This window comes from Phoca vitulina, unplaced genomic scaffold (genome assembly GCF_004348235.1).
Source record: "Phoca vitulina isolate PV1807 unplaced genomic scaffold, GSC_HSeal_1.0 scaffold1, whole genome shotgun sequence".
Taxonomy (NCBI): Eukaryota; Metazoa; Chordata; class Mammalia; order Carnivora; family Phocidae; genus Phoca; species Phoca vitulina.
The window spans coordinates 68,621,339-68,647,346 of NW_022589704.1; the positions used below are offsets into that span (position 1 = coordinate 68,621,339).

At 34.9% G+C, this 26,008-nt stretch overlaps 1 protein-coding gene and 1 pseudogene across 6 annotated transcripts in view; one reads left to right on the forward strand and one right to left on the reverse strand.

Annotated features, from left to right (window-relative positions):
- SLC4A10 (solute carrier family 4 member 10) overlaps positions 1-26,008 on the reverse strand; it is a 301,442-nt gene that overhangs the window by 28,814 nt on the left and 246,620 nt on the right. For all 6 annotated transcript variants that reach the window (XM_032409423.1, XM_032409442.1, XM_032409411.1 and 3 more), the window contains 4 exons: positions 15,599-15,704; positions 9,813-9,974; positions 8,071-8,184; positions 6,861-7,022 (listed from right to left, as the gene is read on the reverse strand). In XM_032409423.1, coding sequence (XP_032265314.1) covers positions 6,861-7,022; positions 8,071-8,184; positions 9,813-9,974; positions 15,599-15,704 — 544 coding nt within the window. The remainder of the gene's footprint in view (positions 1-6,860; positions 7,023-8,070; positions 8,185-9,812; positions 9,975-15,598; positions 15,705-26,008) is intronic.
- Positions 22,524-24,960, forward strand: LOC116635473 (annotated as a pseudogene).

Below are 26,008 nucleotides of genomic sequence, written 5' to 3' on the forward strand. Positions count from 1 at the left end.
GGTTCTGGAGATAGGTGGCCTGGGATCAAATGCTGGCTCAACCAATGATCTTGAGCAAATCATTTAACCTCTTGTGCCTCTGTTTCCCTAGATGAAAAAAGATGATGGTGATAACAGGAGTCACTTCACTGGGTTGTTGTGGGAATTAAATTATTTAATTTTGAAAATTATTCAGAACAATGTCTGATATATAGTAAGCACTCCGTAAATGTTAGGGGCTATTACATTCTGGCAACTGAACAATAAATTTTTATTTATACTCATTTGTTTCAAGGTTCCTCAATAGAAGGATGTGTTTCTTAAGGGCAGGTAACATATCGTATAATTTCTCAGTATTTCCTATAGTTTTTAATACAATCATTGGTGCACAATAAGCAATCAATAAGGTACAGGTTGGCTTTTTTAAAGGGAAATATGCTTCATTAAAACATCTTTCAGAATCAGGTTTAATAAGTATAATTTAAAATAAATATAGCCGTTACATTTGTTATTATGAATATGAGCAGAAATTACCAATTCTTCAAGAGGAATAATTCTGATTTTTTTTTTTTTTTACAGGCAGTTTTACCAAACTGCAAGCAGTTTCTAGTTACTATGAAACTCATATAGCCTAGAGTGTGAAACATCTTGAGTATTTGCTGCATATTTGTCATGGTAGTGTTTTCTTTCTGCTATTTTGTTTTGTTAATTGTTTGATTAAGAAAAACACTCTTAAAGTCAGCTGTACGTCCTGTCCTTTCGGCTTACCCCTGTCAAATATAAAAGTGCAGGAGACAATGGTGAGGACAAAATGGCGGCTATCCACACAAGGACATTTTCCTCTTGTGTTGTCACCAATTCATAGTGCCCTTCCTTGGGTTGGCTTCACCAGAATGCCTAACCTTGTCAATATGACTCTAGAAACTCTTTTTTTGCAAGTAACTCGGCAAAGATCTGTATTACTAAGAGCTGGAGAGTGGGAAGAGAAACACTCTGCTGTCAGCAAATCGGCATAGGAAGAAGCTTAACCAGGGCCACACTACGGTCTTCTCGTCCTTTCAAATGAACAGTTTGGAAGATGTGGCTGCATAGAATAGAACCCAAATTTTGGTCCCTTTAAAGGAGGATGTCTTCACCAGTGATGTGAATGGTGCCCCCTGGGCCGTTTTGCAAAGTTATGGTACTGCTAGGAGAGAATGGAAGAGGTGCTAACAGCCATGAGATAAACATCAGGGAAAGGCAGAGAACAGGGGCTCTGAGAGTCTGGCTTGTCCTTTTAGCACACCCTGGACTCTCCCAGGGTCCAAGCTCGCTAGGGCTTAATAATAGAAGAAAGGGCTTCTTCACGATGGTGATTTCCTATAGCTCTTACCTAGCATTTTAAAAAGACAATACAAACATAAACAGTGGGCTTCTGGATTGCAGGAAGCAGACAAAATAATGGTTTCCGAGTGAATAATTTCATTTTTAAATTTAGAAAGCTAGCTTTGTACAAGCATCTAATAAAAACAGAAATACAATTTCTCCCTAGTTATGTTGTACAGCAATGGGAGCATCTTAATGTAATGAGAATCAAAGGAAATAAAGCAGTTCTGGCAGTTCCACTAATTAATCATCATCATCCTTCTTGCCTTTCATTAAATATCTTAAAACTTGGTCTTTGTACCCAAATCATTAGCTGAGAGGCGTGACAGCCAAAGGGAAGTATCCCTTTGTCAGAGAGAGAACTCTGTACCTTCTAACATATTTCTGTAGATTTTTTTTTTTCTGAAATAAAGACAGAATCAGAGCTTTTATTCTCACTTTCATCCACGAATCACAGGAAATGGACATATGGGAGGAAAAGGGAACATAGCAACAGGTGATGCTACACCAGACCCCACTAAAACCAACATGCAGCAAGACAAGAGGCCAGCCAAGGGGACCATCTGATACCCAGATGCCACTGCTGAAAAAATTCATTTCAAAGCTTGGCAGCCATTTCCTGCATCTGTCAAGTTAACCACATAAAAGACTATAGATTGACATGAAGAACCAGGCTGACAAAGAGGGCAAAAAAGAACATATCAAATGCCATAATCATCAAGAGAATGTGGTGCCAAATGAATGTTGCAAATGCATTCATTTACTCAAGTGATCTGAGATTGTATTGCTGTTTATTAAAAATGATGTCAAAAGAAGCCTGAACTGTCTACAGAAACATGTAGAAAAGCCCACAGTTTGTAGCTTAACAGAAACTTTCTTTTCTGTAAGATAGTATCTTTCTTTCCACTTTTAGAGAATGTGCTTTTTTTAAAAAGCAGCTATTTCTAATGCTTTTCAAAGGGAGTCAGCAAACCTATGCCTATCCCACTTTTCTAGGTAAGAAAACAAAAAATGTTGGAGTATGGACCTATACCTATATATAATATAGATGATAATTTGTTTTCTCAAATTTTTACATTTGCAGCTTCTATCACTCTTGAATGACCCAAAAGATCATGAGGTGCAGTGAATTGGAATTTTGCTAATTTGAGCTTCTTCATTCTGAGGGAGGAGGAAGTCACTTAGTGAGCTGGGCCAATTTCTTTAGCTCAACACAGCTTTACTGTGTATGTAGTAACACTCTCAAAATGATAAAAAATATTTTTAATGGCATGAAAAAATGCTTTATAACAACTGCTTTGGTAATGGAAATGAATAAAAGGTGAAAATGTAAGTTTGGGAGACATCAAAATGATGACTTCCAAGGTGACTTGGATATATGACACGGACTAAGACACATGAGGTAGAGTCCACTGGGTGCTTGATACAGAAACTAGAAAACATGATTCATTCAACTATTTCAGGGCATGATCCAACCAAGGTAAAAATGGGTTTTCAAGTGATAAAAAAAATCAGTAAAAGCTGAAAATGTGGTTAACTTGTGGTCTGGGGATATACTCAAGAAACACGTATCTTTTCCTGACAATGTGGTTCAAGTCAAAGCCAGGGGACTGTGCAAACATTTCAGTGAAGCAACAGGTGGGGAAAGCGGCTATGGAACAAACCGTTACTCTGAGTCAAGACTGTTCTGAGAAGGCGATCTTTTGTTGTTGTTAGCAGGAAAATCAGCAGCAGCAGACAGCACGATACTGAAGCTTATAGAGGACAATGATTATAGGCAAAAAATAAGAATAAAAAAGTGTTCAGTGTAGATAAAATATGTCTCCACTGGAAGGAATTTGCTTTGCAAACATCCACATCTGAGGAGGAGGATGGAATGTTCAGACTTACAGTGACCAAGAAAAGATTAATTCATGGGGCACCTGGGTGGCGCAGTCAGTTGAGTGTCCGACTCTTGGTTTTGGTTCAGGTCGTGATCTCAGGGTCATAAGATTGAGACTCCCCCTACCCCCTGCCTCTATTAGGTTCAGTGGAAAGTCCGCTTAGGACTCTCTCCCTTTCCCTCTGCCCCTCCCCTCCATGCTCACTCTCTCAAATAAATAAATAAATCTTAGAAAAAGATTAATTCTACTCATGGCAATATAGCAGAACTTATGATTAAATCATTTTCTCTATTGTTTACTAAATCCAGCCTATTAAGGGATAAAATATAAATCTTTCGATGGCATAGTCATTTATTTGTATAATAAAAATTAATTACAAATCATGTAATCTATTTTAGTAATACAGCCTCAAGTTTATTTCAGTGACAAAAATATTAAATGCTTTAAAGCTACATTTAATTCTACATATACAAGTACTTGAAAAGACCACTTAAAGGATGTTTTATGGTATTTTAGCTATTCTACATGATATGTAAAGAGGGAAATATAGTATATTTGTTGATTTAGAGCTTTGGAAAGGCTATGAATGTCAAGGGCCTACCACAGGCTCATGAAGAACAAGGAACAGCTGTTATGTGATTTATAAGGTTGAGAGACCTAGAAAGAAAAGGATACAGAATGAACCAAAAGGTTATAGCACTCTCAGCAAATCTTCACTTAATTCTGCATTTTGTTTCAATATGATTCCATTAATATGTAGGGAAAAAGTACTGCCTGTATTAGTTTAGCTGATAGTCGTTACAAAGAATGATTTTTCAGCAAAATCAGGGGGATTTCTGCCTAATTATAAAGGCTAAAAACAAAAACAAAAAATCTAACTTACTTTGAAAGGAAAACAATAATTATAAGGCTTACTTTCTTCCTAAAAATAGGAGCCTTTGAGCTCATTTTAAAATATGTCATATAATGAAATACATATATACAGCCATTAAAAAGGATAATCAGATTTGTATGGTTGGCATGGGATGACTACCATGATAATGTTTTTACATGAAAAATAATACAAGTAACATATGTAGTATGAAAACATGTATTTGGCTATATATCAAAATTTTAACAATGTAATCTCTAGGAAATAAAATGATAGTGTTTTTCATTTTTGTCTTTTAACTTTTTATATTGTCTAGTTTTTAAACCAAAATCATATATTACTTTGTGAGAAATACAGAGATATTTTCAGTTCTAAAAAATAAATTGGTGTCTAGGAAAATGTTTTCCTACTTCTTAGAGAGTTAACAGACTAACAATTTTCAACCTAAAGTATGTACACATGTTTTATAGATCTATTTAATCAACTATGTAACTTTCACAATTACGTTGTGGTAGAATTTGCTTTTGCAGATGACTGATATCTTAAAAGCAAATAATATTTTTAAATAATTCTTATTAAGTAAGTAGGCTATTAAACTTGGAAATCTGAATTCCTTGTTTTGAGGGCTGTATATCACTCAAAGTTTCCAATATTGAATGGAGTAGTTTTGGATCCAGCTCATATAGGCTTATGAGAACCAATTGTTCAATTTTCAAAATTTTTTTCCTACCAATTGATATCACATTGGTAACTTGAAATGGGTCATGGTGGAAGTATTCACACCATGAAAATCAGCAAACATTATAAAACAGGGTCTCTCTCTTTTAAATGCAGAGAACTGGTTGTTAAGCATGTACTAGCACACCACTTATCTAGTTCCTAAGACTTTTTGAGATATTTTTGTAAAATTACCTTTTTAAAAAAGTTTTTATTTAAATTCCAGTTAGTTAACATACAGTATGATATTAGTTTCAGGTGTACAATATAGTGATTCAACACTTCCATACAACACCCAGTGCTCATCACAACAAGTGAACTCCTTAATCCCCATCACCTATTTTACCCATCCCCCCACTCCCCTCTGGTAACCATCAGTTTGTTCTCTACAGTTCAGAGTATGTTTCTTGGTTTGTCTCTCTCTCTCTGACAGGAAAAAAGAGAGAGAGACCAAAAGTTGGGGAGGGGAGTGGCAGGCAGAGGGAGAAGCAGGCCCCCCACTGAGTAGGAAGGTCAATCCCAGGATCCTGAGCTCAATCCCAGGACCCTGGGCTCAATCCCAGGACCCTGAGATCATGACTGGAGCCGAAAGCAGACGCTTAACCAACTGAGCCACCCAGGCGCCCCCCTCTCTCTTTTCTTCCCTTTGCTCATTTGTTTTGTTTCTTAAATTCCACATAATTAAGAATTTTATTTGACAAAAGCAAAAAGTGAATTGAACAAACTCCTTTCAGAAAGAGTTTTGAGCACCTGAGTTACTTTCTATAAAGCGAATGAAGAATGCTCTTTGTTTTCAGATAGACACACATTCTCCTCCTTTATATACATAAAATTCCTTTTTAGTAAGATTTATTAGAAACAATTGTGCTTTCCTGTGTGTTAATGCCATTACTATTTTCCACCAAATAGTTCAATTAGAGATTGTTTAATCCTTCTAACAATCATACTTATAAAATTCTTTAAAGTATGATTTCTGTTGCTCTGAAAAGGAGCCTTTCCCTAGAATTTAAAGAGTATATGAAGATAGCTGGGGATTATCTCAGGATACAAGAACAAAACAACACGACGAATTGTACATGTTCTGCTTTTAGAAGATTTGATTTGGATTATTTTTTTAAAGATTTATTTATTTATTTATCAGAGAGAGAGAGCGAGCACAAGCAGGGGGAGTGGCAGGCAGAGGGAGAAGCAGGCTCCCACTGAGCATGGAGCCCGGTGCGGGACTCGATCCCAGGACCCCAGGATCATGACCTGAGCCAAAGGCAGATGCTTAACCGACTGAGCCACCCAGGTGTCCCTGATTTGGATTATTTTTGACCACTCATTCATATCATGGATTTCATTTAACATATTCTTGTGAGTGACAGTGCTCACATTGAATATCTCAGAAATATTGCACACCAGTGAACAACTTTGATTATTCACTATTGTAAAATGGCAGGGTCAGAATATAATAAGTAAGATATATCCATATTTATTCTCTTAGTTTATGAAAAAAGTATTGAAATCTGCAATAAAACTCAACAAAGATATCACTTGCAAACTATAACATTTATGGCCGGGTTTTGTTGTCATTATCATTAAGGACAGATGAATAACTAAACAAAACGAGAAGATATAATTTGTTCCAATAATGAATGCAATCTAATAGGCATACTTAGGGTTCAATAGAGAAGTAGAGGAACCGTATATACAAGACAAATTGGTAAAGCTGCCCTTCACCAGAATAGACTGTTATTTCATTAAAATATGTTAAACATGGTAAAGAAAGTTACCACCTCTGCAAAGTGTATTATTTTAAGTCCTGGAAGTAAGGTTTCGGAGTTTAGGCTCAGCCAAGTGCTATAAATACATTAATTAAAAATTAATTAATTTTAAGCTCATTGTGAGACAACGAATCATGAATATAGACAATAAAAATTACAAACCTGAAAACATTAACTTCACTATATAAATGACTAGAGAGTACAAGTGAAGTATAATGAACATCAATCAATGTCGGTTAAGCCACAGTGATTTACATTAAAATGGATGTTAAAATATACCTTTAGCTTATGTTCTTTTCTGTTGATGATGACCGCTGTAATCTGTTGGTCCATAAAAATAAGAATAGTACAAAGCAGAGCTGGAATAATAGCAGCTATTACTGTCCACCATGGATTTGGACCTAAAGGTGTAACAAACCAGCCACGATCATCTCTGGTAGGCTGCAAGAAATAAAACAATGTACATAGTTAGTAACTGGATTAATGAATACCTAATCAAATTATGTCTTACAGATGCTACCAGGAAAGCCCTAATTATAAATTGATATGCTAAATGAGCTATACTTCATAATAATAGTCATATTTACAAAGCATTTATCAGATACAAGTCACCAGTCTAAGTACTTTAAATATTTTAACTCGTTTTTTCTTCACAACACTCTAAAGAAGGTGCAGATAATAAAACCGAGGCATAGCGGAGTCAGTAAATTGCCCAAGGTCCCAAAGGTGGTAAGTGGTGGAAAAATTTAAACTCTGACAGACTGGCTCAAAATTCTATGTTCTTAATTAATACCTATAGAACCATAAAATAATATTAATATTTACCATTTACAGTTGGCAAATTTATTTACATTTATAAATAGCACATTGACAACTGTATATAACTCTTATTTTAGATGTGTCCACAGGCCATTATGTGAAAATGGCAAAAAGACACTTGGTCATATCAGGAGCTCCGGGATTGGTTCTAAACATTGCCGGTGCCTGAGATGAGTCCCAAAGGAATTCATTTTGACATTCTTTGAGGACCTCCCAGTCCCATTTGACAGGTGAGAAAACTGAGGCTCAGAGAAGTTAAGTAACTGGCCCAAGGTTACATACTTAGTAACATGGTCAAAATTCTATTCCAGACCTAATTTTATCTCTTTTCCAAAGCCCTATCCACTGTGCAATTTTTCATCAAGATAATGCATTTTCCTTTAGTTTCAAAATGCTTCCTTATCTTTCAGGAGTGTTGTGTATGGATATTCTTACTGGAATAATTGACAGGAAATTTTTTCAAGTGGCCTCTAGATTCCATTTCTGTTTTTTTCTTTTTAATATTAGACCAAAATTTTAGCCATGTTGTGGGCATTTTAATGAATGCTCTATTAATCTATATTCCTTATATTTTCATGAAAACCTCAAGTACTAGGATTATAGCCATCATCTAAATGAAGATTAGACCTAGAGATGGAGAAATAGATTATAAATGGTATGATAACTTCACCTTGAAAACACTTGGTACTTGTAGTTTTGGAGATGGGATCCCAATGGCATAGTCAATTAAAACCATACACAGAATTGTAAGAAAGACAGCAAAGTCACTCACTATGGATCGAACCTAAAAATAATGAAAACATTTGTCACTTAAAGAATTATAAATAGTAAGGAATACTCAAGAACATAATCCAAAATCAAAATTTATAATCAGTTTATGACACAGTATCATAATATTATATTTTATGCTTACTATAATATTATCATTAGCTCTGTCAGAACCTGAATATATATTTCTGTATTCTGTTATTAAGATGGATATGCACCCAACCTTTCTAGAATGAGGCATTATGTAATAGCTACAATGGTGATTGCGCTCCTTTCAGTTTTTAAAATGTAAGTTTATTATGAGCTCAAGTGTGTGAATATTTACAACACAGAATAAGATTGCATGGCCAGAATCTGGCTGAATTTTAGGATTCTTTCTCCCACAGGTAACATTTTAATATGATAAACCTAAAGCATAATAAAAGAATCTATTTATATTGAAGAAGCACAATATTTTGGCTGGTTTATCTGGGTTGTTAAGTATGGCAGCAGGGAATGTGTACAACAGAGTGGGAAAATTTTAAAGTTATTCTGTGTGAGCCAGATATTTTTTCTTTTTTAAAAAATTTTAATTCCAGCATAGTTAACATATAGCGTTATATTAGTTTCAGGTGTACAATATAGTGATTCAACAATTCTGTATATTACTCAGTGCTCATCAAGATAAGTGTATGCCAGTTTTTAAAGCCATTTTTCATTTATAAAGCCATCTTTGAGAAAAAAAAAATCCTTATTACAAACATCAACTAGGTATGGCTTCTATTAGGATGACTTTATGACACATACACCCACACAAAATGGAGGAGATTATTGTTTCAACTTACCAAAAAAATTTGTATCAATCAAATTGAGCTTTGGGAGGGGAAGGAATTAATCTTCCGCCTTAGGGAAGGAAGAGGTGACAAAAACAGAAGTTTTCTCTGGAAGAAACAGTTCTTAAAACATTTTCTTAGAGTAGAATTTTGATCATAATCTTTAGCTCATCCCTAAAAAGCTTGTTTTCTTGTTCCTTTTCTTTCTTTTTTCTTTTTTTTTCTTTTTGGCTGAGTCAGACATTATAGGTGTTACTTTGCAGTGTTAAATATTGAACTAAGCTGTTTCTCTGTTTACTTTCCTCTCCAAATATGCAGATGCAAACGTGGTGGGTTAGGGGGAGGGACTGACACTTTAAAAATGAAAAAGAGAATAGTGTTCCAATGAGTCTTGCAGGGGCTTTCCCAATTAGAGAATGTAACTGTGGCTCCTAGGAGGTATCTGTCAGGCTGGAATAGCTCCCACTGTTCACTGGGCAAGAAAGTGACAATCAGGAATGCAGTGTGGGCTTCGGATTTCCAAAAGCGTAAGTGGGAGTGCGAGTTTATCTTTGGGATCTGAAGTTAGCATAAAAGCCTCGAGGGCATGGGCAGTCCTAGCACCTGTATCACAAAATGATCTCTCTTCACCTCTCTCCCCGCACCTCACTCCTAACCTGGCAGCTCCCTCACACACACACACACACACACACACACACACACACACACACAGCCTTTTAGTGGCTCCTTTGATGGCAGCAATTGCTATTGCTTTTGTCTTAAAATACATATGACTCTATCACATGCTCTATGTTGGTTTATGTTTGGATCAGGAAAATTCTAGTCTAAATACCTTGGTTGGAAAATAGCGGCTAGTCTTGAACTGCTTCAGGGTAGCTGACAGAGTGACTGTGGAAAAGAACAGGATCACTGACCAAAACAGAACATCTGGTACATATGGGTGATCGTGGCCACAGGCTCGTCCAACATATTCTCCATGCAATGATTTGCATTCCTGCCAGAGGAAGTAAAACAAATGGAGCTAGTTAAGAAAGGAAAGGACACATTTCTTTCGGAAAACTCACGTCTAAGATCAACTGTAGTTGAGATGTTGAAACTCTTCATCTATGGCTCTCAACGATTTAATAGACATCTGAGTAAGCTTTATGAATTCTATTTGGATAGGTAGTGAGCAATATTGGAGATTTATATTATGTTCAAATTGAACATGAACCACTTTTAAAATTTTTGCTTTTTTTCAAGTTAAATTTAAATCTATAAAACTAATTGACCTACCAATCAATGTATATTTAACCTCATATCCGCTAAGTTCCTAACACTAGATTTATTGAAAATATGACATATGTGATAGTGGGTGGTTACTAGGGTCAACACTACATCAAGACATTTAAGTATATCATCTTAATTAATTCCCACATCAACCCTATGAAATAGGGAGATGTCATTATTTCTATTTCCTGTCTGAGGAAACTGAGACATAGGGAAGTTAAGTAATTTGCTGTGTCCTCACCGCTGCTGGACAGCAGAGCTTTGGTACAAACATGGTGCCTATGGTGGGAATATTATTGCACATTTAAGAAGAACAGTAATTTTGTGGAATTATCTCATCCAAAAGCTACCAAGAAAGGTGAGAAAGCAACGAGAAAACCATGATACATTCCTACTAGAATAAAATTGGGAGTCAATGATGTGGCTCAAATTTAGATTACAGAACAAAAGAGAGGAAGTTACTACATGAGCAAGGCAAAGCTCATATTTATTATGACTTCTCGTTTTTTGGTTTTTTCCTGGTATATATTTTTATAAGCCCCTGAAGGATCATCCTAATTACTACCTTAGCCATGAGGTGGCAGCAAAGGCAAAAAAATTTCTTTTCTCCAAGAAAAACTGAGCATTTTAAACATTAATATTTTGAAATGAAATAAAAATTCTCTTTTAAACTCATTTTGGTTTCTCTTATTTTATACTGAAGATTAGATTACTGAAGTATTACTTTTTTTTTTTTTTTTCAAAACAGAAAATCATGATTTAAGTGATCCGGTGACCTCATTAGTAGTACTTGAGATATTCTGGACCTAAAGAGAAATTGAATTTATTGAGGATCCTTCTGCTTCTGTACCTTCAAAAGATTTTAGAATAGATCACAGATAGCCACATTTTTATCTAAAAACAAACCAACAACTAGTAAAATCTATTTAGGGCAGCTACCCCTAAGGCTAGGATTCTTGAAAAATATTGTTAGCTTACCTTATGATTATCTAAAAGAATTGTCCCCTTTTCTAATCTAGCCCCAAATATTTTCCTTGCAAGCTAAAGTTGAGTTCCAGTTATCTATATTAAGCTAAGACAGAGCACAATAACTTGGTTAATTAAAAGACCAAAGAAACCACATTTACCCAGCCACAATTATGGTTTTATTTTCCTTCTCTCAAAACTCTTAAAAAATAAAGTATCAAAAGTGAATCCTTGCATTTTTAGTCTTTTCTCTTGCCCCTGTCCAGAGGTGCTAGTAGAGCAATCATTAAGCAAAGTAATGGTTAAGTAGAACGGCAAAACACAAAGAGGAGCTAGAAGCTCCACTGCAAACACATCATTTGTAGATTTGTGGCTGTCTTCAGTCTTTTTTGCAGATATAAAAGTCTTCTAAATATTCCTTGGACTTGGCTGGTTCTTGCTCTCAATCCTTAAGAACATAGATGCCACTTAAAGGATCATTCAACAGTCATATAATCTATAATAAATTGCCAGTAGCTTGCCTTGTTACTTTAATTCAAAGCAAATTTGAAAAGGGTGAATTTTTTTTTTCCTTTGTGGGGGGCAGTATGTTATTTAAAAAGAAAAATTGTGACCTACAAAATTCTACATTTATTTTCTGGTTTTACCCCTAACACACACACACACACACACACACACACACACACGAACCAGTCCTAAGATTTAGGAGTGAAAACTAAATCTAAATCCTGTTCTCTTTTTTGAATCTAACATATGGTTTCAACTACAAAAATTTAAAAAATGATTGTTGACAAACTCATTTCTGCTAATTATTCTTCAAACACATTCTAAGTTTCAATTTTATAAGTTTACAAAAATTTAGTTCGGTAAGAAATAAAATATATTTATTTTGTTAATAAGAAGAAATTAAAGTTGGCATTAGTATATTCTCCCTTATATATGTACAAGCTAAATATGTAATTCTCAGACAATTGCTAGTTAATTGCATGTGAATATTTTAAACCTTGCTTAAGAATTCCTTGTAATGACTGATTTTAAGATTCTGTTAAATACATTTATTTATTTATAAAAAAGAAACTTACATATTCCAGCTTGCCACAAAAGACCTGAGTTAAGCATTACTCACAACAGCCATATGAAAACAACCTATATTTCTGTAGATGGATGAATGAATTAAGAAAATGTGGTATAAATATACAGAGGAATATCAGTTACCCTTAAAAAAGAAGGAAATCCTGTCATTTGCAAAAAACATGAATGAACTTGAAGGACATTATGCTAAGTGAAAAAAGGCAGACATGGCAAGACAAATATTTCATGATTTTACTTATATGTGGAATCTAAAAAGTCACCCTCATAGAAGTAAAAAGCAGAGTGGTGTTTACCAAGGGCTGGTGGGGACGAAGAAGGGAAAATAGGGAAATACTGGTTAAAGGGCCCAAAGCTTTAGTTATGGGGAATGAATAAATTCTGAAGATCTAATATATATCATGATTACTATGAATAATGATACTATGTTATATTGTTGAAATTTGCTAGGGCAGTACATCTTAATGGTTCTCACCAAAAAAAAAAAAAAAAAGAGCGAGAGAGCGAGAAGAAGAACGGGAAAAAAAGGAAAAGGTAACTATGTGAGGTGATGGGTATGTTAACTTGCTTAATTGTGGTAATCATTTCAGAATTTATACATACATCAAAACATCATGTTATACATCTCAAATAGATGCAAGTTTTATTTGTCAAACATACCTCAATAAAACTGGAAAACAAAATGAATCAAAACAAAACACTTGCATTAAATAGTAAATTTGTGATGTGAAACTGTTTTTCAAAACAATCATTAAATGTTTATTGAATACTTACTATGCATATAGCAGTGTGGGAGAATCAAAGAAAGCTAAAATTCTTCACCCTTGCTGAGTTAGCAAGGTATAAATTATAATTCATGAGATACATAACAATTCAATAAAAACTTTTCAAATGAATAATATGTAAAGTAAATGTTCTATCACCATTTTTATAAAACCAGTTATAATAGCCATTAGCACAGTGTTTTGTTAATAAAATGCTAATGATTATGCTGGGGAAAAACCCCAGCATAATAATTAAGACCAAAATTTAATGGTCTTCATTGACTTAAAAATTACAAGATTTTTTCATTATGTAGCATTCCCTTTGGTGATAAAGGCTATTTCTGGTCAAGATTAGCAATTAGCCATTGCAAAAACTGCTTTTAACTAATGAAAAATAATATGAAAATTTCTGCCAGAATGTTAACACCTACTACAGACTTAAAAAAAAAAAGCAGTGCAAGATTTGCTTTGATTGCAAAATATTTTCTACTATACTCTGTTTGACCCTAAAACTTTTAACGTCTAAAATTAATTCATGACTAGCCAGGTCACTTATGCTATGAGTCTAAAGTTTATTATTGGGTGCCTGGGTGGCTCAGTCGTTAAGCGTCTGCCTTTGGCCCAGGTCATGATCCCAGGGTCCTGGGATCAAGCCCCACATCGGGCTCCCTGCTCAGTGGGAAGCCTGCTTCTCCCTCTCCCACTCCCCCTGCTTGTGTTCCCTCTCTTGCTGTGTCTGTCTCTGTCAAATAAATGAATAAAATCTTTAAAAAAAAAAAAAAGAAAGTTTATTATTAAGGATTTGCCATCACATAGAATAAATACTATCATTTAACAGTAAATTATTAAGAAAATATATAACACATAGAATAAATTATCATGTTAAATAACCTAGAGATGGGATTATTGGGTTTCTGCATTGAAGGGGACACCAAGATGAGGTGCACAAGCAAGAGGCTCTTTAGACATATTATCTCTACAGTTTACACAAAGGGAATATAAATGGAAGATACACTGCGGAATAGATCAATCATGATCCCATGCTTAAATTCTGAATAACTGTAGCTTTCTTTCTTGCTCAACATTTCTTTTATTGGTTCATTTAAATGGCTCTCTGAAAGGAAACAGTCTTTTAATGTTATTTTTCTAGGGACAAATAGATGGAACAGAATAAATATTAATTATAACAGAAGAAAACAAGAATAAGTGAAAGCTTATTCTAGAGAAAAAGATTAGGATAAGAAAAAGGTCATAAAATATAGGTTAAGATAGAATTTTAAACTGAGGGCAAGTAATTTGATTTTCATTCTGAAAGAAAACATTTAATGGGGAAAATTGAGAAAATAGGCAATAGGTCAAATGCTCTTATAAGAATCATACCTAGAGTTTTGTGATATTTGTACAACAGAAAAAGATTTCTATGTTCCACTAACTGCATCACTTGCTAAAATAGTATGTGTTTCATAAAATGAACTAGAACTCATTTAGAGTTATGCTGATGGTTATAACGGGATTTGAGCTTATACAGGTAAGTAAAGTGGCAGGAGCTCTAGATTGTAATGTTCATAACTAGAATAATTCAGATTCTAATACTTACTAAAATCAGAACGTTCAATTTCTCCAATTATGAGATTAGATTGAACAGAAGGATGCAAATATAGATGGAAAAAGAGGTGCACAAACATTATAAGATACTAGGAAGAATTGAGAAATGCATATATGAGGAGGGAGAAAAAAGAAATCACAAAACAGAGGGAGCCAAAATTTTTAGGTACAGGATTTAACCCTGATAGGTAAAAAATCTTTGCCATTCCTTTTCTTGAGTGGGAGATAAGAAGAAAATGTAAGTAAGAAAGCCTTTCCTGGGGCGCCTGGGTGACTCAGTTGGTTAAGTGTCTGCCTTCGGCTTGGGTCATGATCCCAGCATCCTGGGATCAGGCCCCGCATTGGGTTCCCTGCTCAGCGGGGAGCATGCTTCTCCCTCTCCTGCTCACCCTGCTTGTGCTCTCTCTCTCTCTGTCAAATAAATAAATAAAAATCCTTAAAAAAAGAAAGAAAGAAAGAAAGCCCTTCCTGAGGAAGATGCCAGAATTTTGTTAATAGTGAATTTTGTTCTTCCTAAAGACTTCAATATTTACACTGAAATATTAACAAACATCCCCTCCCCCTCAGCATATTCCAAACAGCTGGAGCAGTATTAGAGAGTGAAGTAAAAGCGTTCTGGGTTCTTTACACAGAAGGCCGACTTAATTCTGCCATATGGTTTCATTTAGGTCAACACCACTCTTATTTAATGTGCCTTCAGTTAATCTTGTCATATTATGATTGCTTTTAGAGTAATTCAGGCCTACTAACTATTAGTAAAACTTAATAATGAAAGAAAACCCCAGTTTACTAATGAAAACCTAAAAATGAAATTAAAATTAAGATAAAACTTTTACTTTTATAATAATTAACCATTCAAAATATTATTGCTTTAGTGGCAATAATTCATTCAAAATGTCAACAAAAGCCTGTAAGTTTCACTTACCGATACAGTTAGATTCTCCCAAATTATGTCAGAGGCAGAAATATTGGACTCCCTCCATTCCTTCAATGTATCATTGCTAGGATTATGTGGTTCTACACAGTTACACCTGAAAAGGCAAAATAGTGTCTTTTGTGAACTAAGTATCTTTTTGTCACTATACTCAAAACAAATGTATGATGGGTTCTTCTTCCCCAGTCATAACTTTTCTCCTTCTGAGAGAAAAGTAGTTAGGTCATCCTAAACTCCAAGACACAATATTTCCAGAAAGCAGGATAGATATGCTGTCAGGACATTAGACTACTCTATAGTATTTTCTCTAATGAAAGAGGTCATTCCCTTTCTATCCCAGTGAGATGAAATTCTTAAAAGTGTAGGTTAGAGCACAAGGCTTTTGGAGCCTTTGAAACCAGGATGCCTTCTAGGCTTTACCATGACAATTTGCCCCTAAACTATAAGTTAAATGGAAAAAAAATGATAGACATCCAAATCTACTATTATAATTTACTTATTTTTATTCATATTATACAACTATATCAATTAAAGTTGTAGTTACTTAATCTGTACTGTAAAGGTCATTTATAATTTTGCAAATTAGGTTGAAGAACCCTAGGTATCTCAGGATATACTATTCTTTGTGATGAGTGACAGTGTTATTTAAAAAAAAATCAATACACAAAAGCTTTTTGAGTACCTACCACATAGAAGGTAACATAATGAATGCTGGATGGGCATAAGAGCAAAGAGAAAATGCAAGAGTTGGGCACAGTGGTATTATTATGTAATAGAAAGCAATTTTTGCTCTCACGGTTCTTTATAACTTTATAAATAAATCAGAAGGAGACACAAGCAAAGATTACCAACAGATAAACGTTCCTAGATGTTAACTTCAACTTATAAATGGTTTTGTTTCCAAAAATTCATTCATAAACTATTTGTCCTTCAGAATGCATTTTCTTATAGAAGCATTTTATAAAAATGGTGGTTGGGCTCCCAGATTAACCCATATATACTGTATAACAAAATTAGTTGAACTGCTGCTTTAATGGTATTAATAAACTATAGAATCTAACTACCATTACTAACATTATTTCTACAGAAAAATATCACACAATTTCTACTTGGTAAATCCCTCTGCCTAAGCAATAGTCTCTCTTGTGTCTTCTACATCAGGAATTTGGTCTTTACACCATTCATTTATGCTTCAAAGAATATTGAGTGCCTATTACAGCAAGAAACTCTACTTGACTTGGGTAATACAAACAAGCATGCTTCCTTCTCTTACTAAGGAAGGTTAGAAGATTCCTTAGCTGGGCTCACCTGGACTAGGCCTCTAAGAGGGTAAAGGGTTCCAGTGAGAAAGCTGGTGACAAGGGTTTTAAGAGATAGGATATGGAAGCGCTACAGTGACCTCCATGGTAGCAGAGAGAGAAGCTACAGCAAAAGGGAAACAAAGGAACCTAAAATGCAGTAATAGACATACATAAATGCAATTTATTTGAAACTATAGGTTCCTAAGTCCCAGATTGGCTGTACATAAAGCTCTGTTCCTTACTGGCTGCATGGCCATGGGAATATCATTCAAGCACTCTAAATCTTGATTTCCAACACTAGTAAAGGACTGCCCAGTAGAATCCCAAAGAGGGTGTGGACTAAGACAAGGTCTCATACTAAACAAAGAAATATAGTGAGAGAAGAAGATGTAAATGTGGAAACTAATTGAGAGTCTGACTATATACACTTGATTCCAGAAATCCTCCTTCTACTACTACACATAATACATCCCTTCTCCAGAAAAGTTACATTACCCCTAACAGAAAGAAGGTTAGAGTCCCCCAGAATCTCTAGTCAGGCTGATTAGTAAGGTCTTCTGCTGTACAAAGCCAATTCAAAAAGACTACGAGATGAGCTGTTATTTCAAATGTGTCAATCCCACCACAAAGTAATAAGAAACAGGGAAACATGGCCTAAACAAAAGAACAAAATAAATCTCCAGAAACTCATCTTAAAGAAATGGAGGTATATGAATTACCTGACATAAAATTAAAATAACCATCATAAAGATACTCAAAGAGCTTGAGAAAACAATGCACAAATAAAATGAGAATATCAACAAAGAGATAGAAAATACTAAAAAGAGCCAAACAGAAATTTTGGAGCTGAAAAATATAGTAACTAGACTGAAAAATTCTCTAGAGCAAGTCAACACTAGGCTCACTCAAGGAGAAGAAAGAATCAGTGGACTCAGAGACAAGTCATTTGAAATTTCCCAGTCAGAAAAACAAAAAAGAAAAAAGAATGAAAAAGAATGAAGAAAGCCTAAGAAACATACTAAATACCATTAAACAGACCAATATATACATTATGAAAGTCCCAGAAGAAAAAGAAAGAGAATAAGGAAAAAAAAACTCACTTAAAGAAAGGGGACAGAAACAGACATCCAGATTTAAGAAACCCATAGAACTCTAACCATAGTGAATTCAAAGAAATCCACACTGAGACACATTGTAAGTAAACTGTCAAAAGTCAAAGACAGAGAGAGTATTCAGAAGGCAGCAAGAGAAAAGCAATTCACCATGTGTAAGAGAACCTCAAGACTTTCAGTGGATTTTTCAGCAAGAACTTCGTAGGCCAGAAGGGAGAAGGGTGATACATTCAAAGTGCTGAAAGGGAAAACTACTAACCAAGAATGCTATGTCTGGCAAAACTATTATTCAAAAATAAAGGAGAAATAAAACCTTTCCAGATATGAAAACAAAACGAAACAAAAACAAAAAACAAACAAACAAAAAAATTGAGGGAGTTCATCACCACTAGACCTGCTTTGTAAGAAATGCTAAAGGAAATTCTTTAAGTTAAAACAAACAGACCCTGAACAGCAACACAAAAGCACAAGAAAGTATGAAGCTTGCTAGTCAGGGTAAACATACAGACAAAAAAGAATATTGTAATGGATGTGTGTAAAAAATCACTTTTAATGCTGGTATAAAATTCTGGAATAAAATAATTTAAAAATTACTATTACTATAAAATATGTTAATGGATAGATGATATAAAAATGTGATTTGTGACCTCAATAATATAAAGTGTGTAAAGGGGAGAAAGTAAAAGCGAAAAGTATTTATATGAAATTGAATTTGTTATCAGTTTATTAATAGATTGTTAGAACTCTAAGATGCTTTATGTAAGCCCCATGGTACCACAAAGAAAATACCTGTAGAACAAACACAAAAGAAAATTGTGAAGGAATCAATGTCACTAAAACCACCCCCCCAAAAAAAACAAAGACAGAAAAAGAGGAAAAGAGCGACAAAAACACTGTAAGACAGAAAGCAAATAACAAAATGGAATAGTAAATCCTTCCCTATCAAGAACTACTTAAATGCAAATGGATTCAACTCCCCAGTCAAAGGCAAAGAGTGGCTGAATGGATAAAAAACAAGATCCACTAAATGTGTCTAGAAGAAACTTTTCATTTAAGGATACACATAGGGTGAAAGTTAAAGAATAAAAAAAGATACTTGATGCAAATGGTAACCTAAAGGGAACAGGGAGGGGGGCATAATTATAACAGATAAAATAGACTTTAGGTCAAATATTGTAAAAAGAGACAAAGAAGGACATTATATAATGATAAAAGGGTGAATTCACTAAAAAGATACAACAATTAAAAATGTATACTGACCTAACGGCAGAGCACTGAAATATAGAAAGGAAATATTGACAGAACTAAGGAAAAGATAAACAGTAACAAATAATATTAGGAGATTTCAATACTTCACTTTATTTATTTATTTATAATTATGTCTAATTTTTTAATTAAAATTTTAATTTTAATTCAAGTATAGTTAACATACAGTGTTATATTAGTTTCAGGTGTATAATATAGTGGTTCAACAATTCTATACATTACTCATTGCTCACCATGATAAGTGTACTCTTTAATTCCCATCACCTATTTCACCCATCCCTCCACCCACCTCACCTCTGATAACCCATCAGTGTATTCTCTACAGTTAAGAGTCTGTTCCTTGGTTTGTCTCTCTCTGTTTTTTTCCCCTTTGCTCATTTGTTTTATTTCCTAAATTCTCAGTGTTTCACTTTAAATAATGGATCTCATCCAGACAGAAGAGAAACAAGGAAACAGAAGACTTGAACAACACTATAGACCAAATGAACTTAACAGCATATACAGAACATTTCAGCCAATAGTAGCAGAATACAGTTTTCTCAAGCACATAAAGGACGTTCTCCAAAACAGATCACATGTTAAGTCACAAAACTAGTCCTAACAAATTTAAAAAGAATTAAATCATACTAAATATATTTTCCAAACACAATGTAATCAAACCAGAAAACAGTAAGAGAAGGAAAACTGGAAATTTCACAAATACATGGAAATGAAACAACACACCCTTGAACAACCAGTGCATCAAAGAAGATACCAAAAGAAAAATTAGAAAATATCTTTAGACAAATGAAAATGAAAACACAACATAATAAAATTTATGGGGGGCAGAAAAGCAGTACTAAGAGGGAAGTTTATAGCAATAAATGCCTCAAAATGAGGAAAAGTCTCAAATCAACAACCTAACTTTAAACCACAAGGAACCAGAGAAAGAAAAACAAACTAAGCCTGAAGTTGGCAGAAGAAAGGAAATAATAAAAATCAGAGCAGAAATAAATGAAAGGGACTAGAAAAACAATAGAAAAGATCAATGAAATGGAGTTTGTGTTTTGAAAAGACAATAAAATTGACAAACTTTTAGCTAGACTAAGAAAAAAACAGAAGACTCAAAATTGGAAATGAAGGAGGAGGCATTACAACTGATTCCACCGAAATTAAGAATTATTAAGAGATTACTATGAGCAATTATATGCCAACAAATTGGATAATCTAGAAGAAATGGACAAATTCCTAGAAACAGGCAATCTACCAAAACTGAAACATAAATAAATAGAAGTTCTGAACAGACCCATAACTAGTAAAGAGAAATGAATCATAATAAAAAATCTCCCCAAAAGGAAAAGCCCATGACTAGATGGCTTCACTGTTGAATTCTACCAAACATTTAGAGAAGAATTGATGTCAATCCTTTTCAAACTCTTTCACAAAGCTGATGAGGAAGGAGCACTTCCAAATTCATTTTATGAGGCCAGCATTACCCTGATACCAATGCCAGAAAAATATATTATAAGGAAAGAAAACTGCAAGCTCATATCTCTGATGTCTATTTATGCAGAAATCCCCACCAAAATACTAGCAAACCAAATTCAACAGTGCATTAAAAGGTTCATACATCAAGACCAAGTGAAATTTATCCCTGGAATGCAAGGGTGGTTCAACATACAGATATCAATCAGTGTGATATACCACATTAATAGAACAAAAGATAAAAATCACATGATCATCTTATTAGATGTATAAAAAACATCTGACAAACTCAACATCCTTTCATAATAAAAACACTCATCAAACAAATAATAGAATGAAATTATCTCAACATAATAAAAGCCATATATGACAAGCTCACAGCTAAAATCCTAATCAACAGGAAAAAAACCAAAATCTTTTCCTCTAAGATTAAGAACAAGACAAGGATGCTCACTCCTGCCATTTTAATTAAACATAGTTGGAAGTCCTAGCTAGAACAAATAGATAGGAAAAAGAAATAAAAGTCATCCAAATTGGAAAAGAAAAAGTAAAATTATTTTTACTTTTGCAGATGACATAATCTTATGTGTAGACAACTCTAACGATTTTACACATAAAAACTTAGAATAAATGAATTAAACAATATTGTAAGATAAAAAATCAACATACAAAACTCAGTTGAGTTTCTACAAACTAGGAATGAACAATCCAAAAAGAAAATTAAGAAAACCATTGTATTTACAAGAGCATCAAAAGGATAAAATACTTAGGAATAAATGTAACTAAAGACATGAAAGACCTGCACATTTAAAACTACAAAGCATTGCTGAAAGAAGTTAAGGACATGAATGAAAAGCTACACATGTGTTCATGGATTGGAAGACTTAATGTTGTTCAAATGTCCATATTACCTGAAGTGGCCTACAAATTTAATGCAATCCCTATCAAAATCCCAATGGCATTTTCTATAGAAATAGAAAAATATAATCCTAAAATTCATATGAGTCCACAAAGGATTCTGAATAGTCAAAACAATCTTGAGAGAAAAGAATAAAGTTGGAAGATTTACACTTCCTGATTTCAAAACATATTACAAAGCTAGAATAATCAAACAGTATGGTACTGGCATAAAGACAGATTATAGACCAATAGAACTAAATAGAAAGCCCAGAAATAAACCCTCACTTATGCAGTCAAAAGATCTTCAACAGGATGGCAAGACTAAAAAGACAAATTTTAACATGAATGACCCTTTCATACTTAATGAAGATATTCAGACACGGGTCTAGGGACTAAAAATTAACAGGAGAGCTGCCAATAGCATGTCTATAGTCTGAAATAAGATCATTTCTTATTTTTTTAAAGTAGAACCTAAAGTGCTGAAGGGGAGGTGGGTGGGGGGATGGGTTAAATGGGTAATGGGTATTAAGGAGGGCACTTGTTGTGATGAGCGCTGGGTGTTGTATGTAAGTAATGAATCACTAAATTCTACACCTGAAAGTAATATTACACTGCATGTTAATTAACTGGAATTTTTTTTATTTTTTTTTAAGATTTATTTATTTATTTATTTGACAGAGAAAGAGATAGTGAGAGAGGGAACACAAGCAGGGGGAGTGGGGGAGGGAGAAGCAGGCTTCCTGCTGAGCAGGGAGCCCAACGAAGGGCTCAATCCCAGGACCCCAGGATCTTGACCCAAGCCAAAGGCAGATGCCCAAAGACTGAGCCACCCAGGTGCCCCAATTAACTGGAATTTAAATAAAAAATTGGATAAGAAAAAAGTAGAACCTAAAGTATTCACATTGATCTTGGATCCTCCAAACGAAGGTTTAGAGATTATACCTATGGTAGCCTTCAAAATACCCAACTGTGTCTACAATATCTTGTTCAGAGTCTCTGGTTCCAATTTCACAGTTGTGCCAGGATTAGATGAAAAAGCAATTGTGAAAAAGCAAGGATTATAGGCCTTGAAATGTCTTGCTACTGTTCTGCTCATACAGAAATGAACCTGCCAAACTCTCTCTGTCTATAAATCAGTTTAGTAGTAAGGGGGAGTGTGTTCCCATGATGGGAAGTCCCCCAAGTTGAACATTCTGTTACTCTGCATCAGAAAAAAAAGCCCAACACCATAGGAGTTTGATGGGAAAGCATTTTCATACTCTGAACGCTTGTTAAAAGTAAATTTATTGATGATAAAAGGAAAACTATAATGAAAAATAGGGAAAATAGGTCAAATTTCTTGTAGGAGTAACATAAGCGAGAATTAGCATTATAGTAGATGCGTACGTTAAAAGGGAAAATGTGTGTGTGTGTGTATACACACACACATATATAGAATTTTATTTGAAAGAATTTTTTTTAAAAGGAAGTTGGGAACAAAACATTTACTAGCCCTTTGATCCCATTTAAATTACTAACAAAGGGCACATCAATGGAGAATTGAGGTTATTCATTTGCATATTTTAGTGAAATCACTAAACAAGCCAGCTCTTCTGTTATCATATAGCACCTAAGAAAAACAAAGCAAATTGCTAGTTCTGACTCATTTGAATAATAGGCAAGTCAACTTAAGACATAACTGATTCTAAAATAAATTCTTCAAAGCTGTAACTCATGGCTTTACTTTGATTTACACTGGGAAAATTAATCATTCTTTTAAAAGAAGAATTAGTCACTGCTTAACAATTAAAGTACCAACACATTGGGAAAAAAAAGGGCAAATTGTGATGATGCCTTCATCTTGCCAGGGGACTCGTGGAATAACTTGGTTCTTGGGAACCAGTACCATGGTGTCCACCTGTAAAACTGGCCCATCCATCCTCAACAGCAACCTGGCCAAATTTGGATAGTGGGTGCCTCCAGATATTGACCTCCAGGCTAATTATCTGCACCTGGATGTAACAGGTTTTTTTGTTGTTGTTCACATCACCTCTGGTCACCCTGTGATAGAGTTTCTAAAAGCCGCTAGGCCAGGATCCTTTCTTCAGCATGAAGGGGATGGTGTCCAGAATGGAACACTGGGACAAAGCCAATGGTTGCAATAGGAGCCAATCAATCTCCCTTTCATCTTGAGGATACTAAGAACCCTGGGACTTTGATTAAAGACACTTGGGAAAATGAGATGAAGGTTAGACTTGCCATCAAACTGGGAACTACAGTGGAATATTTAGCACCATGTGCTAATCAGATAGATACAATCTCATTTATGCCCGTGCAACCTGAATTTGGAGGGCAGAAATTTATGGGAGATACGATGTCCATGGTTCATCAGGGGAAGACTCAGTGTCCATCTTTAGACATAGAGGTCAGTGCCGAAGTGGGTACGACACGATCCATGACTGCAGACATGGGTGCTAACATGTCGGTGTCTGGCAGGGCTATCATGAGGAGTGAACACCCCAGGTCCGTGATCGACCTGTTAAGATATTGGCTCAGAAGTGGCTCAGAAACATTCTTTTCATCAGCACGATCTTAAGGAGCTAATGTTTCTGCTCATGAAATTTTCCTCTTACTGGAAAACAAGAATGGTGGCCACCAAATCATATTGTGTGAGGCAGTGCTGCTCTCCTGAGCAACCCTTTATTCCAATGTCTAAGACCGATGGTGCAAAATGCTCTAGGGAGTTAGAAATTAGTGTGTATACCTACATTTTTAGTGATGGACTTTAAAGATTAGTGTGGTTAAAATATACTGTTTTTACTGGGAGACTTGATTTTTATAAAGAATAAAAATAGAGCTATATTAAGATTATAAACAGAAATACAAGGTATCTCTCCTACTGCCTAAAGAAGCCATATTAGCTATTAAGAAGTAATAATTTTCTGCATTTCTGAAAAAAATTTTCTGTTGTCTCCCATCTGTTTTCCAAAAGCGAAGGAAGTCCTTATGTTCTTCCTATTTCATGTTACTTGTGATTTGTGTATATGATTGACAATCTGAGTAGAAAGGAACATAGGAAAAATCCAAGCTTGGATCTGGCTGGGTAGTATACCATATAGTCTTCTGGCATCTAACGTCTATTTTTCCCTTTTTACACAATACTTAATACATAAAAATGTATGAAGCCCAGGAGTTTTCATGTGGTCTACTCTAAAAAATAAGCATTGATTTTATCAGGGTGATTTGTCAGCTTTGCTGAAGGGACAGATTTTTCAGTATTTTTTCTTCCCCTTTTCTTAATGCCACCTAACCATTCTTTTTTTTTTTTTAAAGATTTTATTTATTTATTTATTTATTTGAGAGAGAGAGAAACAGCATGAGATGGGATAGGGTCAGAGGGAGAAGCATGCTCCCCACTGAGCCGGGAGCCAGATGTGGGACTCGATCCCAGGACTCTGGGATCATGACCTGAGCCGAAGGCAGTCGCTTAACCAACTGAGCCACCCAGGCACCCGCCACCTAACCATTCTTAAGGACATTAAATAATGTTGTTGCCTGAGTTCTGAGTAGAAAGAAAATTAAAGCCTCCATTTGGAAATATTGAGCTGAATCTTGACTCATCCCTTTCAACCTATTTGACCTCAGAAAATCACACAACCTCTGTGAGTTTCTATTAACTTATTATACATCAAATGGAATTATAACAATTGTGCGGGGTTGTGTTGAGGCTTAGAAGAGGTACCATATAATGTGTAAAGCTTCCAGTACTATTCCTAGAATTTAGTATTCAATACGAAGTAGCTATCATTATATAAGCTTGCCATGTGGGTTTTAAAGTACTTTGATACAATATTAAACCTACAAATCACTCCTATGACTAGTAGGACAGGTATCTTTGTCCTCATTTAAAAATGAGAAACTAGGGCCCCCTGGGCGGCTCAGTCTTAAGCGTCTGCCTTTGGTTCATGTTGTGATCCCAGGGTTCTGGGATCGAGCCCCGCATGGGGCTTCCTGCTCAACAGGAAGCCTGCTGCTCCCTCTCCCACTCCCCCTGCTTGTGTTCCCTCTCTCGCTGTCTCTCTCTCTCTGTCAATTAAATAAATAAATAAAATCTTTAAAAAAAATAATAAAAAAATAAAAAATAAAAATGAGAAACTAAAGCTCAGCTGCAGGCTGGTACCAAGAAAAGGATCTAATAGGGCACAGGATTTCTGGTCTGTACTCCTTTTATAAATGGAGCCCTTGGGAGGTGGGGTGGGCAAAGGAAGCTTCTTTTATTTACCACTGTCTTATTTCCAGTCTGACTTTATTCTGTAGCAGAGCCAGATGGCTGAGAATATTCTGGAACTATGGATACTGGCCTCAAGGATATCTATTAT